At 39.6% G+C, this 18649-nt stretch overlaps 7 protein-coding genes across 8 annotated transcripts; 1 reads left to right on the forward strand and 6 right to left on the reverse strand.

The window, feature by feature from the left end:
* Positions 1-440: 440 nt before the first annotated feature.
* Positions 441-3120, reverse strand: LOC104755167 (uncharacterized). Its single transcript, XM_019239102.2, has one exon. The coding sequence runs from the start codon at positions 3080-3082 to the stop codon at positions 1271-1273; it is 1812 nt and encodes a 603-aa protein (XP_019094647.2). The 5' UTR covers positions 3083-3120; the 3' UTR covers positions 441-1270.
* An 892-nt stretch (positions 3121-4012) lies between these two features.
* On the reverse strand, positions 4013-5203 carry LOC147923302 (uncharacterized). Its single transcript, XM_087495226.1, has one exon. It carries the CDS (start codon positions 5201-5203, stop codon positions 4013-4015), a length of 1191 nt encoding a protein of 396 aa, XP_087351352.1.
* A 423-nt stretch (positions 5204-5626) lies between these two features.
* Positions 5627-6979, reverse strand: LOC104755168 (large ribosomal subunit protein eL21z/eL21y). Its single transcript, XM_010477509.2, has 2 exons — positions 6583-6979; positions 5627-6096 (listed from the first exon to the last, which is right to left on the reverse strand). Exons 1-2 carry the CDS (start codon positions 6817-6819, stop codon positions 5839-5841), a joined length of 495 nt encoding a protein of 164 aa, XP_010475811.1. The 5' UTR covers positions 6820-6979; the 3' UTR covers positions 5627-5838.
* Positions 6980-7072: 93 nt separating this feature from the next.
* On the reverse strand, positions 7073-9292 carry LOC104755169 (double-stranded RNA-binding protein 1-like). Its single transcript, XM_010477510.3, has 3 exons — positions 9075-9292; positions 8292-8554; positions 7073-7870 (listed from the first exon to the last, which is right to left on the reverse strand). The coding sequence occupies exons 1-3, from the start codon at positions 9100-9102 to the stop codon at positions 7286-7288; spliced, it is 876 nt and encodes a 291-aa protein (XP_010475812.2). The 5' UTR covers positions 9103-9292; the 3' UTR covers positions 7073-7285.
* Positions 9293-9412: 120 nt separating this feature from the next.
* LOC104755170 (double-stranded RNA-binding protein 1) lies at positions 9413-12139 on the reverse strand. Its single transcript, XM_010477511.3, has 3 exons — positions 11872-12139; positions 10530-10792; positions 9413-10167 (listed from the first exon to the last, which is right to left on the reverse strand). The coding sequence occupies exons 1-3, from the start codon at positions 11894-11896 to the stop codon at positions 9580-9582; spliced, it is 876 nt and encodes a 291-aa protein (XP_010475813.1). The 5' UTR covers positions 11897-12139; the 3' UTR covers positions 9413-9579.
* Positions 12140-12226: 87 nt separating this feature from the next.
* Positions 12227-15464, forward strand: LOC104755172 (uncharacterized). 2 transcript variants are annotated; one of them, XM_010477513.2, is made up of 6 exons: positions 12227-12488; positions 12555-12744; positions 12954-13040; positions 13127-13495; positions 14038-14182; positions 14363-15464. In XM_010477513.2, exons 1-6 carry the CDS (start codon positions 12415-12417, stop codon positions 15316-15318), a joined length of 1821 nt encoding a protein of 606 aa, XP_010475815.2. In that variant the 5' UTR covers positions 12227-12414; the 3' UTR covers positions 15319-15464. The 2 variants fall into 2 exon arrangements, with proteins under 2 accessions (XP_010475815.2, XP_087351752.1); XM_087495626.1 differs by having other exon boundaries at positions 14038-14178.
* On the reverse strand, positions 15340-18469 carry LOC104755171 (protein NETWORKED 2B). The gene is made up of 2 exons (XM_010477512.2): positions 18303-18469; positions 15340-18201 (listed from the first exon to the last, which is right to left on the reverse strand). Exons 1-2 carry the CDS (start codon positions 18394-18396, stop codon positions 15518-15520), a joined length of 2778 nt encoding a protein of 925 aa, XP_010475814.2. The 5' UTR covers positions 18397-18469; the 3' UTR covers positions 15340-15517.
* Between the last annotated feature and the right edge of the window lie 180 nt (positions 18470-18649).

Genomic DNA, 18649 nt, shown 5'->3' on the forward strand with positions numbered 1-18649 from the left:
AGTTATTTGTTAAGCATTTTACTTGGAATTATCACACGGGAACACCGTCCCGGCTGTCCATCACGTAATATATATATCATTACATTGTAATTTCGATGAATCTTGGTTTCATACATTCAAAAATATCATTGTTTGTTAATTACATTTATTTCTGATGGTTTTCCGTGATTTGGGAGATATGGCATTGGGGAAGAAGAATCTAGGTGCCGTGAAATCATCATCAAACTCAAATGCAAACGTAGTTGGTACTGAGGGAGGATAAGGGCTAGGGTTAGAGTTTTTTAAGTAACAAAAACAACGAAACAACAACGAAAACTCCTCGGTCAAGAACTCGACTAAGAGTAATTCCCATGTAGGAGAAACCGCAAAATCTTCAAACAGCAACAAAGTCAATAGATTGACTCAAGGTCAAACAATAACACTTATCAGATCTGATAAGCTTTTGTAAAGAATTTTATTGCTTATCCAAGTATGCAATATGTACAATTGCAAGTGTGTACAATAAGAATATCAGTAAATAACTACAAACATAAATAAATAGTTCTCCATAAAACTATCCTCACTCACAGTCTCATAATGACTGATCTATAAACAAGAACCAACATAACAACTTCAACAAATGCTGATACACTTTATAGACAATCCCAATCGCTTGTGTTACAAGTTTAGCCGCCTCACAATTCTTCACACGTGCCTTCCTCTCTTCTATGCTTCGAAAGTACACTCAATGCAACTTACACACAAAGATGAGAGGGCTTTCATATATGCAACTATACAAGTAAAGTACATCACAGTATTCGTAATGAAATTGGATAGTGGCCAAACCTTGTAGATACTAAAAAGATTAACAACAAATGGACAAAAATTAGGAATTGCTACTGTTCCCTTCGAATTTTATGCAGCAACCTAATCTAGCCTCATGGAATCAGGTATTTGAAGGGCCAACTAACCGACACAAAACTAAATGCTTAATGATTTAAAATCTACTACATGCCACATGAATCCATATTCCACTCGATAAAGTGAAACATACAATTTGAAACATTATAGACTCCTTTTACCAAAAAAAAAACATTATAGACTCCAACATTGGGAACAATACTGGTTTCAGAAAACTAAAATCTAATCAAAGCTTATTTAAACATTGAAAAAATGAAATAAAGGAGAGAAATATAGAATAGATATTCCCGAGAATTACCTAAGATGAAAAAACGACTCTTGGTGATTAATAGGAAAGTTTCGGTCGTATCTAGGAACAAATAGTCGGATGTTAGCTGTTCCGGTGATCTTTCGAAGCTCTGTAAATCTCATTGACTAGTGATTTGTAAGAGGCCAAGTCAGCTACAATCCCTATCTCAGGTTTCTGTTTATAATGCTTTGATGCAGTTGCATGTCTATGGTGACCTTCCAATAGGATGTTGTATGTGATGTCATCCGGAACAACCCCTATATTAAGCATGGCATCTAGCAACATGTCAGCATTCTTCATCTGTCCCAATTTGCATAGTCCATTCAGCAAAACATTATACGTCACAACACTAAGAATATGCCCATCGCTCTGCATTTCCTTGAGCAATCTGAAACCGGTTTGAACATCACCTTTCTTACAGACTGCATCCATCACCATTGTATAAGTTACATCATCAGGCTTCATACCAGCTCGCAGCATCTCCCTCAAAGCTCTTTCAGCATCAACGACTCTTCCTTCTTTGCACATTCCACAAATAAGAGCTGAGAAACCCACCGTATCGAGTTCAATCCCATTCTGATCCATTTCCTTCCTTATCTCCAAAGCTGTTTCTACGTCTCCTCCTCTACAAAATCCATCAATAAGAGTTGTGTATGTAATTTTGTCAGGCCTCAGACCTCCACGGATCATCCCATCAACTATCTTCCTTGCAGCCACCAAATCCCCACTCTTGCAAAACCCATTTACTAAAGTATTATATAGAACAAGATCAGGCTGAAGACCCCTACTCAACATCTTCTCGTAACTTTCTTTCATCAAGTCAATCCGTCCACTCCTACTATGACCATGAATCAAAGTAGTGAAAATAACATCATTTGGAATCAACCCTCTCTCACACATCTCATCAAACAGACCATGTGCTCCACCCATCTTATTCTCTTTACACAACGCATTAATCAAGGCACTATACGTGAAAACATCTGGGCGTGTTCTGCTTTTCTCCATACGATCCTTGAGACTAAACCCTTCACCCAAGTTTCCATTTTTACAGTAACCATTAATCAAAGTGTTGAAACTAACAACTGAAGGCTTCAAGCCTCTTTTAGTAATTTCGTCGAACACCTTCTGGGCATCACATATATTGCCTTCTTTACAAAATCTATTCATCAAGATATTGAAAACGTAAACATTCAAAGGAAACCCAGCATCCAAAATCTCCATATAGAATCCCCAAACAGTCCCATTTGGATTCACCTTCATCATCCGATCAAGCAGATTACCACAACCACGAACTGGAACAACAAACTTATACTTCCGAGATAGCCTAAAACATTGAATAGCATCGGGTATGAAACCTAGATCAGTGTAGGTGATCATCAAAGTGTCAACAAGGAAATCACACATCGGAGCTCCTCGCATTGATACCAGAGAAACAAAAACTGAAGAAGCCGAGTTTTTGCCTTTACGAGAGACGACGAGATTGATGAGTGATTGTGCTTCCGTGAACATCTCGTGAACAGCGAGAAAACGAGCCATGACGAAGTATGATTCAGCGGTAAACCCAAATCCAGGCTGAGATGAGATGAATTTGAAGAAAGCGAAGATAGAACGGTGTGGGAGGGAGAGAGGGTTACGGTTGATGAGATCGATAACATGACGAACACTGAGCGAAGGAAGAACCTTTCTGATTGAAGAAGAGAACTCCGACGGCGGTTCCTTGTAAGAGTCTCTGATGGCAGTTGAGAGTTTGATTAGAATTGGGTCATCGTCGTCGTTGTCTGCTTGAGAAATAGTTTCTGGAGAGTACCATGTTGATAAGAGGGATGATACACGAGACAATCTCTGTGGGTGAGATCGAGTGAGTGTGCTTCTTATGAATTCGATTCTGAACATCTCTCTGACTCTCTCTGTTTCTCCGGCGACGGCTACTTCCAGTATAATAAATCTTAAACCGGATTTAAAATTTTAAATCCTAAACCGGATTCTTGGGGTAACCGGACGTCAACGAAGCCGGTATACAGTAAAACCTCTGCAGAAATTTATTAATTTATAAAGATTTTAATTTATTAATTTATAGAGAGATTGATTATATTTGGTAATTTAAAAAAAAAAAGTTAAAATTAAGATTTAATTGTTATAAATAATATTTTGATATAATCAATTATAAGGAAAATAACAATTATCCAGTTTTAAAGAAAAAACCAAAACTTTTCGATATAGTAAAAATATTAGAAATGAGGTCTAACAAAAATTAATGTTCATATATACATATATTTTGGTAATTTTATATAATTATTAATTTATACTATTGTTGGAACTATATATTTATAAAGGATTTTCAAAAAAAAAAATTATTATATTATCGAATTATGTCCAAAATTACTTTAATCCCAATTTGCTATGAGAGAAATTTATTAATTTATCGAGTATTAATTTATAGAGATTTGACTGTAGTTGGGTTTGCTTTAAATTGTAGTTGATTGTAAAGTGCTTTTTAATCAACAAAGCCAATTTGATCATCACTAAATAAAGATGGTGAATGATATAACACTAAATCGTACTATAATTTTTTAACCGGATAAATCGTGTAATAAATATTAAACCGGATTTTTAAATAAATCATTAAATTTTAAATCTTAAACCGGATTTTTTGGGTAACTGGATGTCAACGAAACCGGTATATTTGGTTTTAATTAACAAAGCCAATTTGATCATGACTAAATAAACATGGTGAATGATATATAACACTAGGAAAAGAACCGAGATAAGTATTAAACCAAAACGAAAATATAACTGTTTGAATTTACATTAAAGAATCCTGAATCAGATTGTTGTTTCCTTCACTTCACTTGAGATTTTTGTGCAAGGTACAGAATCTTTTTGCGGTGGAGAAAGTCTTTTAAAAGTTTTCTTCCAGCCACGTTTCCATCTTTCTCGAGCAACCGTGAGCTGACGCAGTTTCTGATTCAACCGTATCAAGATCATAGGTAAAGCTCCTTGGTGATCTTCTCTCACTATCTCAAACATGTCTCCATCGTATAACATTTCAAGACATCTGTAAAACTTCACTCCAAGATCTTCCACTCTCATCTCTCCCCTCATAACTCTCTCCGCACTGTCCACTGCACTTCTCAAACCACTCATCAACATATCCGTCTCGTACATCTGATCTTCGCATTTAATCATCTCTTCTTCGGTACCGGTTAGCACCTTACCTCCCTCGAAATCATCATATCTCTTCACAACACACGTGTTGTTGAGTACCGGGTCTGAGACTGGTGACCGTAGCTCCTCGGGGATAAGCCTATAGTTAGGTGTCACTCGTCGTTCAGGATTAGACCTTTTCCTTTTCTTCAGAGGGACGAGGTTCGAATCCTTTGGAGACAAGATTCTTTTCTTATTATTTCTCTCTACGTTGGTCTCATTCCACCCTCGCTCTTGCGGGCCAATCTTTGGATCACCACCACCAAGACAGTCTTGATCGTGTCGGGTCTCTTCAAATTCAACTTTTTGTTTTCCCTTATCACCGTAGGCAAGTCGTATGAAGCGTTGATAAAGACTCTTGTGTTGATCTATCAACTGTAGAAGATATGTAACGAACTTGTCATACCCGAATCTATGGGACTGGAAGCCTTTACACAAGGAAGTGTAGAGTCTCATCTCCGACGAACTTAGTCTCTCCTCGATGGCCTTCAATACGTCACTCAACTTCTCTTTCACTTCTGAATGGACTTCCATCTTCTCTTTAGGGTTAGCACTATATAGTTTAACCCTAATCCGTGGACCGGCAGCAGTGCTAACCTTTGGATCATTATGATTAGGGTTTTCTTCTTTCGTCTTCTTCTCATCAATCTTCCGATCGCCAAGATATTTTTCTTTTAGCCCACGCAAAAGACTATTGAATTCGGTCTTTCCGATTATACCGTGAGAATAGTTTTGAGTCATGGTTCTAAACTTTGACAGTTCCCATGGATTATTCAGTGACTCGATTATCTTGAGCAGCTCGTCTGCCATATCTACCTCCTGTTAAACAAAAGCTTTTTCAGAACGAGAGAAACTAGAGAGGTTTGGGTTTGAAAGCAAAAGCTGAGAAATATAACAAATATAATAGAAATATATATAACTCTCAGCAAGTCATAGAGTTAATAGGAGAACTAAACAAATTGGATTATTATTTTTAAAAAAGGAAACTTAAACAAAACCTACCAAATTATACAAAAATAAAAGTTAATCGCCTTCTACCTTCCTCTCTATCTTTTTATTTTTTCCTTTTTTTTTCTTTGTTGCGTAGACATCAAGACTTAAAAAGGGAAGCTGATTAATTGTTTATAACCAAAAAATTAATCTGATCATCCATATATATATAAATCAAATTCAAGTACTACTTCAAAAGCTAAAAATCTTTTATATTCTTGTGAGCATCTTTAAACAGATTAATTTTTAGTTGAATGCACACTGCTTTTAATCAACGAACGAAGCCAGTTTGATATAACACAAGGAAAAGAAAGAGACAAGGAGAATGAAGTTATAAACGAGACAAAAGTTAAGCTTCGTAAAATATCTGAGCAGTCTACAGAAATTGTAGCTAAGAAACATGGAGAGAAACTCAAATACGCGACAAGAAACTGCAAAACACTGGGAAGATAGAACTAATATCCTCCCTTGAGATCGTTGACAACATCGTACGGGATGGGAGTGACAGTCTCCAAGGTCATTCCTTCGACCATGAATCCTGGTTTGGGTCCTTTAGGCTGTCTCTTGGTGCTAATTGTCTCACCATTGGCTTTGGCTGCAGCTTTGAGCTCATCGTTCTTCTTCTTCCTCAGCTTGAACTCCTCAGCACACCTTGATTGCTGGACATGCTCCACACGCACATGAATCCTCTTCCTTATGATCCTGTTGCCAATCTGAAACACCCCATCCATATATATGTTAGTGAATGAAACACTTAAGCAATTGCAAAATAGGTTTGTGTTATTGTCATTAGGGCAATCGCACAACACAAAATAACATATATAGAGACAAGACTTTGAGTATACAAATGTTTATTGATGATTTGAAGCCACACTACAGCAAATGCAATTAGTCATGAAACCAAACATACAAGCAATTCAATGACCAGGAGTCTTAAGTATTGAACCAATGTAAAGATGCAAAAAGGGCCAATTCATGCCACACAAATCAAGGCTCAAGACCAAACGAAATCTATGCCATCAAATTCCGAATCTGAAACTAAAGCTGAGTTCAATTGTAGCAAAGAATGATACATTTCACGAGCTCAATCACACATTTCAACATAAAACGAACAGATCAACATTCCAAAATCTCACTATAAGCTCCAATCCTAATTCAACAAGACAAACAGTTTTAAGGGATATGAGAGTTCATCAGACCTGTTTGTTGACTTCGACACCGACGGCGCGTTTGGTGACGTTCCAGATGCGACCAGTACGACCATGGTAGAACTTGTGAGGCATACCCTTGTGGATCGCACCATTCACCTTAACATCGACGTAATCGCCGACCTTGAAGGTCCTTAGGTATGTCGAGAGTGGAATGTAACCCTTCTTCCTGAACGGCCTCGCGAACAGATCCCTCGTTCTCGCCCGTACTCCATGACCTGCCGGCATTTTTCCTCCTCGTGCGTCAACTAAAACCCTAGATCGCCAAAGAAATGGAATTAATAAGGCGGAGTCTATTTATACCTCTCTTTTAAGATTAGGGTTTCGTAGCCTGTTTGGGTCAGTAATTTGGGCTTCTGTTTTCTTAAAATCGGCCCACCAAAAAAAAAAAAAAGAAAGGGAGTGAGAGTGCTGAGTGCTGAGTGCTGAGTGTAGGTTATGTATAAATGAACGTTCTGTTTTGTAACAAAGCAACCTCACGTTTCTTTATAACTTAAAACAAAACCCACTTTTATAAATCTGTTCGAATGACTCAATCGAGTAATCGACCAAATTAGTATTACATCAATGTCTACGTTAGTAACTTAGTATTCCTTTTTAAACCTGTGAACACTAGATAGGAATCACCAAATGCCAACATGACCAAGTAGTTACTATACTATGACAAACTCACAAAGATCCCATCTTGAGATAGTTATGCTTGGCTTGTTTCTGTCTCTACACTCCCAAATGCTGCTTCCTTACACCCATTCATGCACGGCGAAGGTTCCAGATTCAGCCTTGTCTCAAATTTCTCGGACAGATCGTTTTGACAATGCTCGGTGGGTTGAGGAGGGATGATCACATCTTCACTATCCTTAGCTACTTTGCGCTTTCCTTTCCGATCTTTCCTCTTGAACCGAGCCTTCCTGGATTTTGGAGTCTTGATGGTTTCTTTAACTGGGATCACTGCCTCTACCTCGAATGACTTCCTATCAAAAGGAAGTACAGTAAGCTGAGTGTTGAAGTTGAGTAGAGTAAGCTGAGTGTCGTGGTTGGCAAGGTTGTTTTTAGATTCTGACTGGATCGCTAAAAGAGCGGTTCTCCCAGCGCTTATCTCAGCATTTTTTTTAGTTCTTGTTGCAGCTCCAGTGTACTTTATGCCTCCAATCTCTACAGTACATGCGAATTGTGTAGCTCTCCCAAGAATTTCAATCTTTTGGCACTGATACAATGGAATCGCGTAATTCATCTTTTGAGCGTACTCTTGAAGAAGGTTCTTGCATAACCCTGTTTCGTGCTGCATTAAATAAGCCATTCAAAGTTAGCCACGAGCACATAAGATACATAAATAGCCTAAGAATTTTCCATCTAGAAGTAGGCTATGCACACAAATATGATAACATTGAAACCCAAAGACTCCTCATAGGTTCAATTTACCAAAGAACTACACCACAAACGAGACTTGGGTTACGAGTGGATTCCTTAAACTCTCGAGTCTCAGTCATTACCCAAATCAAGACCCTTGACAAACCAAGAAGACCCTCTAACGCATTCTCACCGCTCCCCTTTAAACTTTTAAATCTCAAACTAACCATAAAGTCTGCTGCTGAGCTGGCAAAGCTACAATTCGCTGCTAAACCCCCTACGCCTAGGCTAGTTGTAATATATTTCCAGTAAACTTAACAATTGTCACAACATAAGAAAGATGAGGTGCTTACCACAGGCTGTGGAACACATTGGCTTAGGTCACTGGATTTAGCTAATTCCTGGAGAGCAACCTCGGCAGCTGATTGTTCTGCAGCCTTACGGTTTAATAACCAAGGCAAAGAGTTATACCTGACACCATCCAGTATCACTGTCGAATGGAAGAAAACTATGTGTGAAGGGCCTTCTTTGACAGTCTCATAAATAGGCGGTGGAAGCTTGTACTTCTGAGTATACTCCTGTAACCGGCTTTTGAACACATAGCACTTGGAAAAACCTGAGCAGGAAAAACTTCAAAAAAATGAGTGAAAAAGATAATACAGAAACATAGGATGGAGTAGGATGGTATCCATTACAGCAAAAAAAATTCAAAAAACACAACAGGGAAAAGCAGTGAACAAATACTCAATTGCAAATGTAAAGCTGACAACTTTCTTAGAGAAACAATACTTAAGTTAATGACATCCGAGAGATTAAGGTCCCCAATGGATGCTCATATATGAGAGAGTAAGTATGACTAAATCTGTCACAACCTGAAGTAGAATCAAGACAGTAGTCTCTCTTTTCCTAATTCTTAGAGAGCTGAAAACACTGGAAATTGCGAAATATGAAAGCTTTTCACAGAAAGATCAACGCTTTAAATTCGCAAGGGAAAGATACAATTTTTGTTCAATTTCCCAGGACGAACGAATAGAGCAAGAAGAAGAAGCGATTACAAAATCAAAACCCGGAAAAGAGAAAAACCCATTAACAAAATTGAAGACAATACAGACATGATGGAGAAGAAGGTATTTTACCAGAAGAAACATCATCGGCGGTGGTCATTCTCACGAGCAGAATGTAGCTGAGAAGTAGTATGGAACGGCGACGAGAAGAGCGAGAAAGAAACTTGTTCTCCGCACCGCGTGGTGAATGTGATGATGCTGCGAAGAAGCGCCGAGAGAAAGTTTTAAGCGCTTCACCAAAAACCCCTTCCCCCTCGACTCCTCTCTCTTCAAATGGCAAACAAAAATCATCACTTGTTTAAGGTTCTTACTTCTTTTTTGGGGTCAAATCACCACTTGTATTGTTAAACATTGTTTGTTGTATTCAAGAATACTAATAGCCGATGTCAAGAAGAAAAGAAAATACAATATTTGAGCCCATATCTCTTTTTCCTTATTATTTTTGGTTTTCCGTTCAAATATGACTTCTCTTCAACCTGTGAACACTAGATAGGAATCACAAACTGGCTATATAATCAAAAATAGTTACTATGACAAAGTTCACAAATATCCCAACCAAATAGTTACTATGACAAGCTCACAAAGATGCTTGGCTTGCTTCTGTCTCCACACTCTCAAATGCTGCTTCCTTGCACTCATCCATGCACGGCGAAGGTTCCAGATTCAGCGTTGTCTCAGTTTTCTCAGACTGATCGTTTTGACAATGCTCGGTAGGTTGAGGAGGGATGATCACATCTTCACTATCCTTATTAGCTACTTTGAGTTTTCCTTTCCGTGCTTTCCTCTTGAACTGAGCCTTCCTGATTTTTGGAGTCTTGATGGTTTCTTTAACTGGGATCACTGCCTCTGTTGTCTTCCTCTCAATAGGAAGTACAGTTAGCTGACTATTGGAGTTGAGTATAGTAGGAGGAGTGCTGTAGTTGGCAAGGTTGCTTTTAGATTCTGACTGGATAGCTAAAAGAGCGGTTCTCCCAGCGCTTATCTCAGAATCTTTTTTAGTTTTTGTTGCAGCTCCGGTGTACTTTATGCCGCCAATCTCAACAGTACATGTGAATTGTGTAGCTCTCCCAGGAGTTTCAATCTTTTGGCACTGATACAATGGAATCGCGTAATTCATCTTTTGAGCGTACTCTTGAAGAAGGTTCTTGCATAACCCTGTTTCGTGCTGCATTAAACAAGCCATTCAAATGTTAGCCAAGAGCACATAAGATACAGAAATAGCATAAGAATCCCTCTAGAAGTTGGCTATGCACACAAATTTGATAACATTTAAAACACCAAGACTCCTCCTAGGTTCAATTCACCAAAGAACTACACCACAGAAGAGACTAGTGGAATCTTTAAACTCGCGAGTTCCGATCATCACCCAAACCAAGACCCTTGACAAACCCAAAATTCCCCCCTAACTCTTTCTCACTGCTGCTGAGCTGGCAAAGCTACAATTCACTGCTAAACCCCTACGCTAGTTGCAAAAAATTTCCAATAAACTTAACAGTTATCCCAACATAAGAAAGATGAGATGCTTACAACAGGTTGTGAAACACACTGGCTTAGGTCACTGGATTTAGCTAATTCCTGGAGAGCAACCTCAGCAGCTGATTGCTCTGCAGCCTTACGGTTGAGGAATCCAGGCAAAGAGTTATATCTGACACCATCCAGTATCACAGTCGATTGAAAGAAAGATTTGTGTGAAGGGCCTTCTTTGACAGTCTCATAAATAGGCGTTAGGAGCTTGTACTTCTGAGCATACTCCTGCAACCGGCTTTTGAACACATAACAACTCGAAACACCTGAGCAGGAAAAAAATTCAAAACGAAGCAAAAAGATAAATCAGAGACAATAAAACCCTAAAATGCTATCCATTACAGCACAAGAAATTCAAAACAACAACAAGGAAAAGCAGTGAACGAGTCCTGAATAGCAAATGTAAAGCTTGGTTTTAAATGGCGCAAAGCGCACCATGGCACAAAGGGTCCATCAATGAGCCATGCGCCATGGCGCACTAAGGCGCGCGCCTTTTGGATTTGTGGCGCTCCATTAACAGATTATCTACATATAGTTTTATCCTTCAAACTTTGTTCATATATGGTGATTTATTAAAGAGAACTGGGAATTAAACATCTTCAAATTGGGAAACTACCAAATCTCTTTAATTGAATCATGTTTTAACCAGCTCGGTTTGTCAAAATGGTTTATCCTATTGCATCTAGTTGTTCTCTTCCTAACAACCCTAAAATCACAAAGTTTTTTGTTGCAGGTTTTGAAGAGTTTTTGCATCAACCAATGATGCGATCGCCATGATTGCCTCGCGCATCGACGAGGCTCACATATGGCGCGCGCATCATAGATCTCGCCACGCATCCAAGTTTGGTTGCCCTTTTCTTCAAAACTTACTGCGCCATGCCCAATTGCGCGCCACAGGTGCGCTATTTAAAACCAAGATGTAAAGGCAAGAATAAAGCTGACAACTTTCTCAAAGATACTATACTTATATCAAAAAAGGGAGATACAATTGAAACCCCAAGCTTCCATATTTCAACAAAATTGAGTCAATAAATCATCATCTCAAAAGAGTAAACAGCCCAATTGATGCTCATATATCACTAATCACATCCTGAAGAAGAATCACGAGATAACAAGTCTTTTCTTAATTCTTTGAGAGCTGGAAAACAAAACCAAAAAAACCAAACTTTCGACTTCTATGGAAAAGATTGGAAAATTGCGAATACCAAAAAGCCTTTGCCAGAGAGATCTACACTTAGCAGTTAGCACCCAAGGGAAAAGATACACTTTTAACTAAACAAAACTGCAATCAATTTCTCGAGATGCTGAAGAAGAAGAAGAAGAAGAAGAAGAAGAGGTAATTCACCAGAGGGAACTTCATTAGGGGTCATTTTCTCGAGCTGAAGAGAATGTTAGGGTGGAGCACCGGGAGCGAGAAAAGGGACTCCTTTTAGGCAACACGACGCCCCCGCGTGATGCCTGGCTGCTCTGAGATAGATAATTTAAGCGGTTTCAGTTTCACCCAAAAACCTTCTCCCCCCGTCCGACTCCTCTTTTAGTGGCTTTTTATTCCCCTCAAGGGCAGCACAAAAAACGAAAAGGGTGGGGGGTTCTGGGTTCTTACGTCTTTTCCTAAAGAATTGATTAGTAAATTAGTAAATAAATTATTTTGTTCTCCAAGTGAGAATAGTACAAATAGTTTAAAGCCCATCTGAGCCCATATCTCTTTCTTCTTTCGTTCCCTTTTTCTTTTCTCTTCCGGGAACGTCTTTGCCACACGCGCTTCAAACACAGTGGTGACAATCCTATTCTCCGATCGTCTTCATCAGTTTTTTTTGGTGAAATTTGATTCCTTTGGTCCTGTTCTAAAGACTAAAGCCATAAACTTCCCTGTTTCATAAATACGAAGATGGTTAAAACTAGTATCATAAATAGCAAGAAGAGATTCATTACTGAAGGCGACATCGCCACTCTTTTGCAGAGGTAGCAAAATTCGTAATTTTCCGAAAAAGGTTGTGTATTTGTGCTTAGTTAGTTGTTTTAATGCAGGTATGATGTGAAGACGATACTGAGAATGCTTCAGGAGATGGCCTATTATGCCGAACTCAAGATGGATTGGAATGAGTTGGTGAAGAAGACTACTACTGGAATTACCAATGCTAGAGAGTATCAGTTGCTATGGCGACATCTTTCTTACCGAGAACCACTCCTCCCTATGGAAGATGTTGCTCAACCTCTGGTACTACTTTGTGTTATTAGTTTGAATAATCCCTTATTAACTAAGATTGTGAGTGAGTGTGATAAAAAGGTTTTATTTTGCTCTATTGAGGTTATACCTTTTCTTCACAGTCGAGTGTTTTGAATACTTGGTTTCAGTTCAGTGTGTGAGTTGGATATTGAAACTTCTTGGTAGCATTAGGGATCGATGAGTATCTCTTACATGTGCAGGATGATGATAGTGACTTGGAGTGCGAATTGGAAGCTTCCCCTGCAGTCAGCCATGAAGCATCTGTGGAGGCTATTGCGCATGTCAAAGTAAGAAGGGATTCAAAGTTTACTTATCCGGAGTTCCCACTTTATCCAAAATTCATTCTAAGTTTTTGTCCCTCTTCTTATACCAGGTGATGGCTGCTTCGTATGTGCCAAGTGAGTCCGATATACTCAACGACACAGTTGAGGCTCCCTTGACTATAAACATACCTTATGTTCGGCCTGAGGGAACTCAGGAACCATCTGAGTCTCCTTGGTCGTCAAGAGGGATGAATATTACTTTTCCGGTTTGTCTTCAGAAAGCTACATCTACTACTGAGGGGATGAATGGAAATGGTTCAGCTAGTAGTAGCATGGCTTTTAGGAGGAAAAGGAAAAAATGGTCTGCTGAGGAGGATGAGGAGCTGTTCGCCGCTGTAAGGCGATGTGGTGAAGGTAACTGGGCAACTATCATTAGGAAAGACTTCAGAGGAGATAGAACCGCCTCCCAACTCTCGCAGGTTTTGATTTCTCTTATTAACTGTTCATGTTTCATTACATTCCTTGATTGTAGTTTAGGCACACTACCCTAATAGTCTTGTTCTTTGTATCACAACTAGGTTATGCATCATTATCTATATTCTGTTGACAATAAATGGTGGATATTGCCTTCCCTGTTTTAGTTGTCGGAGGTGTCTGTAGACATTCACATACTAGAAACCCTTGTGGTAAATACTCTAGAAATATCTGTTGTCATCTATTCTGGTATGGACGTGGGGTTCCCCTCATTTTTCCGGGTTCAAATCCCGGCAACAGATTCGTTAAATGATAAGATTGATAGTCTCTTGGCAATCATAGAAGGTAGCTAATAAGACAATGTTTTATGGTATATTTCTATCCATCTTTACATTTCTCCGGAAATATTCTCCATCAGATAATTTGTGATGGTTCAAGGTATAAGATAAACAAATCTCTTTCCCTGCTTGTACGAGCATGTGACGTTTAGCATGTATTTATTCTTTTTCCTTTGATGGTGGTAACAAACTGACTTTTATATATGTAGAGGTGGGCGCTTATAAGAAAAAGGCGTGATACTTCGACCTCTGTTAGGCAATCTGGTGTACAACGAACTAATGAGCAGATAGCAGTTAACCATGCATTATCCTTGGCTCTGGGAAATCGGCTCCCTACAAAAGAAAATTCAGTAGGTACAAGTAGCAGAATAGTATTTCCCGCTAATTCTAGTATTTATTATGTACTGGTGGAGGCTTTGGTTTGGTTACAACTGGTCCACTGGCTATGTTATTCTTTAGTGGTGGTTTGTAGTTAAAATATTTGCGACACACATTTTCTTTATTAGGTTATCAATTGGACTGCATTTGTTACAGGTATTTCGACAACGACTTCGTCGCGTGGCATCACAGAAACACAAGCCAATGGGGCCAGTTCTTCTCAAGGTCAACAACAATCCAATCCAGTTGTTCAAGCATTGCCTGGGACAGCAACTTCAAAATCTCGAGTTGTTAGAAAAACAACAGCAAGCTCCATTTCCAGATTAGATGTAATGGCAACAGCTAACTCAGTAGCGGTTGCAGCATGTGTGGGTGGCGTATCGACTGCTGCATCAGTACCAAAGGTCGAACCTGGAAAAACTGATTCTCCTTGGCCCTCATGTGGTCTCTCCGTGCCAAAGGTTGAACCAGGAACGAGTGTTACCGCATCTAGTATCATTAAAGCGGTTGGACCTGCGAATACACTCTCTCTCGCTAATGGAAAATTGAACCCTGTGGCGGCTTCACCATCTTCAAACAAACGTCCTCTCATGGATCCTCGATCAGAAGGATCTACTATGCTTTCTGCTTCTCCCTCCTTGCCCTCTGAATCAAGGATTGTCTCCAATCAGAGAGTTTTTGCAGCCTCTGTCTCAGCTACTGTATTACAACCAGAGCCATCAGGTGAGACTGTCACTTGCAAACCAGATGGTGGACAGAAAGAGCAAGCTCGTGGAAATGGAGCAATCTCATTGGCTACAATCCAGCCAAATCAAATTACCTCAACAAGCTCGGAGATTAGCAGGGGAAAACAGGCTACACAAGCTCAGTCCCCTAATCTTTTGCCTAGGAAAATTCCAGTAGTTAAAACAGCAATTCACGGTGCCACTAACCAAAAGTTGGTGAATAAACAATCTCATAAGACTGTAATACCGTCCATCAGTGGAGCTGGTTCGCAATTTCAAGCCAAATGTGAAGTAAACAATAAGGTTGGTCCGGCGATCAAAGCGAGTAGTGGATGCAGAAAACCTGCAGAGGTTGCAACTATGGCAGGGACCGGACAGGGTGTTTAGCTCTTTGATAGAATCGTCGGATACTTTAGTTTGGAGTTTTCATTTGTAAGTTTTATTAGAGGACCAAAAGAAACATATGATGTAAAGGAGGCCCTTCAGTACATGGTACTAATTAATATGAATCTCATATAGTTACAATCTTCAAACTCAGACATATAGTAAGAATTGAATCTCAGGACTTATATAGGAGATCACTTCCTCAGCTTCTTTTGACATATTCAGGGAGCTTTACAGGTGCGACAATGTAGCTACACTGTTTCTGCAGAGCTGGAGATGGACTGACACAAGAGAAGATTGTTGAGGTTTGCTTCGGTTGTTGTTTATACTTCTTTAACTTGACACCAAACAAGAATGACCGTAGTGGGATCCTAGGCTTTCCAGCTGATGACGACGTGCTCTTGTTCGGAGATCTTGTAGACGTTCCATTCAAGATCCCAAGATTCTCTTCTAGTTTGCATACAACCCTTTCCACTTCAGTTCTCAGTGCTCTTGCACGATCAAGGCCTGCTTGAAGTTCGTTGAACACCCTTTTGTTCTCCTGTTTCATGTTAACTATCTCACCGTGGAACTTTGCAGCCTGGTAACTGCTTATCTCTATATTGCTTACTTTCGTTCCACCCAATTGAGACGTGACCCTTGAAACTTCATCTTTAATATTGCAAAGTGTTGCATACCTTCCTTCGAGTTCGTCTCCCAGCACTGCACTGTTCTCTAGCCATAACTGCAGCTCTGTCCGAATCTCTCTAAGGTGTCTATATATAGGCATTGCCTCTGACGCAAGTGCAGTGTTACTACTGCTTCCAGCATTACCCTGTTGCTTGCTTTCAAGTTTCGATAGCTCTGCTTTCAAGTCCTGAACTGATGTCTGGTACTTCTGTATCTGATGAACAGATGTACTAAATCTTAACCAGAACTCGATATTCTCCTCCAGCACCGCGTCAATATCTCCACGCACTTTTTCTTCCACAGTTGGAATTTTCTTTCGTAGACTGTTATCAATGGCTACAAATTTAACATTGACCTCGTCTTCCTTTGCTTGTTCAGATGCTCTTTTCAAGTCTCCTCCTTGCTGATGTGGTGCCATGGAAATTGAAGAGTTAGAGCTATGAGAAATGCTCATACCTTCAGATAGGTTTCTTTCTACTGGTTGTTGAGAATCCTTGCGGGGGATTTCTGGTTTCTGTCGTAATAAATGAAAGTCCATGTCTTCACTAGAAACCGCATTCTTGAGCTCTCTCAACTGCAATGCCAACTCAAAGAAGCCATCACGGTTCTTCTTCTCAACTTCACTCAACTTTCTCTTCACTTCTCTATAGTCCCTTAGTACTGATGTGTATTCATCCAATAGAACCTTCTCTCTATCCTCCATGCCATCCGCAGGTAACAACTGCCTCCAGTTTCCCCTTTCCTCATCTTCTGCCTCTGTGCGAAAACAAGTGCTTTCTGTTTCTGATGAACCACCGTAAGAGTCTCTTCTCTCCGATTTCTCTTCTTGCACAGACTCTTGATCTCTACTATGTTTGACTACAATGGCCTCTTTAATTTCCTCTGCACTCTTTATCTCTCTTTCGTTTGGAATTGAATCCAAATCCTCAATAGGATCCTCCTCTTGGACATCTTCCGAGTGAAGCCCATCACCTTCGACATCTTCATCCATTTCTACTTCCTGTAACTTCCCAGATAAGTCTTCAGCTGTGCTATTAGCTTCAGTCAAGTGTTGCTGAAGATTCTTGTTCTGATCTTCCACTCTTTGGAATAGGTTTCTAACTTTACTCAGCTCGTCTTCAAGGGCCGTTATCCTTTTCTTCATGTCTAAGGAGTCTGATACAAGACATGCCTTGTCTTCCTCTACACCACGGATATGATCATGCAACTCATCTGTCTCTGATCTTAATGTATTTACTAATGCCGTATGAAACAAAGCTGTTGTTTCCAGAGAGACCACTTTCTCTACAAGCTCATCTATCTTCTCTGTAAAGTCCAAGTTCTCATTCAAATTAACCTCTTTCGATTCTTTCTCAGATTCACAACTCGATTCTTGACCATCAAAAGCTTTCTTGGCTTGTTCTTCTACCTTAATCTCAAACTTGTTCCTCAGTGCTTCAAACCTCTCTGTTGCAGTATCAATCCTTTCCTTCTCAACTTCTGCATCTTCCAAAAATCGCTTCTGCGTTTCCTCAAGCTTAGCTATTGTCTCTTTACAGGAGCTTAGAGCAGTGCTTGCCACCAGCGTCCTAGCTTCCCCATCTTCGATCTCTGCACCAACCCCAAACTCATCTTGTAAACTGCAAACTCTCTTCTGCATTTCGGCTACTTCATTCTCCAGATTCCAATACCTTTCATAAGACTGTTCATAAGAACTCCTCACAAACTCCTTCTCGGTCTGAAGGACCAAGATCCCCTTATGAATCTTATCGATCTCCTCCAATGCCTCATCTCTACTTAATCCGGAACTCGCCAATGCAGAAGAAGATGCCGAACTTTTCATAACACCAGGTCCCTTTCTGGACAACACCATCAGAGATTGGCTCTTGAACTCTTTCTTTGGAAGCTCAGGGACTTCTGGTATGTTAGTTCCACTGGGAATGAGATGAAGATGCTTAGATGGTTTCTCGGGATTATCATCATCATCCTCATCATCTTCATCCCCAAGAGGAAATGGAACATGTTCAGGGAAAGCAGTAGCGATCATGTGGTTTGCACTTTGAAGTTCTGTGGACAAATGATCATAACGTTCTGCTAAAGCACGGTATGATCGAAACGCTTCCTCTACGAAATTAACAATCTCAGGCCTTTTACGGTAATACATCTCCGCCCTTTTAGCAAAAGTGTCTCCATCTTCATCGATGATCTTAAGTGTGTACTTAACCTTATCCTCCATATCTAGGAAATTTGAAAATTGCAGAAACAAGTCAATGAGGCTTTATTACAATCTCGGTTTCTTTGCATTGAAATATGAACGTGAATAACATGAAGGAACGTACCTTGGAGATTGTGTTCGAGCCATTTGGATTGTTTTGTGCGTATGTGGCTGGCCCACCACCATGAATACGCATTGCTCGCTGCTCTCTGCAACATCAGACTCTCTTTATGATCTGCATTCCTCCTTTTTTTTTTTTGTGCTATTGTTTTTTCCTCTCAGTTCTGTAATGTTAAATCATTTTTTAAAGTAAGATTCTTATAACTTTAAAATTTCGAACTTCTTCTCTGTGGGGTTTTAACTAGAAAACCTAAATTTGGAAGATGGTATATTGTTATACCGTAAATGACTATATAAGACCTGGTAGTTCAACTGGTTTGTAACAGACAAAAAAAAAAGTGCTAATTGTTA

Source organism: Camelina sativa, chromosome 17, assembly GCF_030686135.1.
Source record: "Camelina sativa cultivar CO46 ecotype springtype chromosome 17, ASM3068613v1".
NCBI classification, from domain to species: domain Eukaryota; kingdom Viridiplantae; phylum Streptophyta; class Magnoliopsida; order Brassicales; family Brassicaceae; genus Camelina; species Camelina sativa.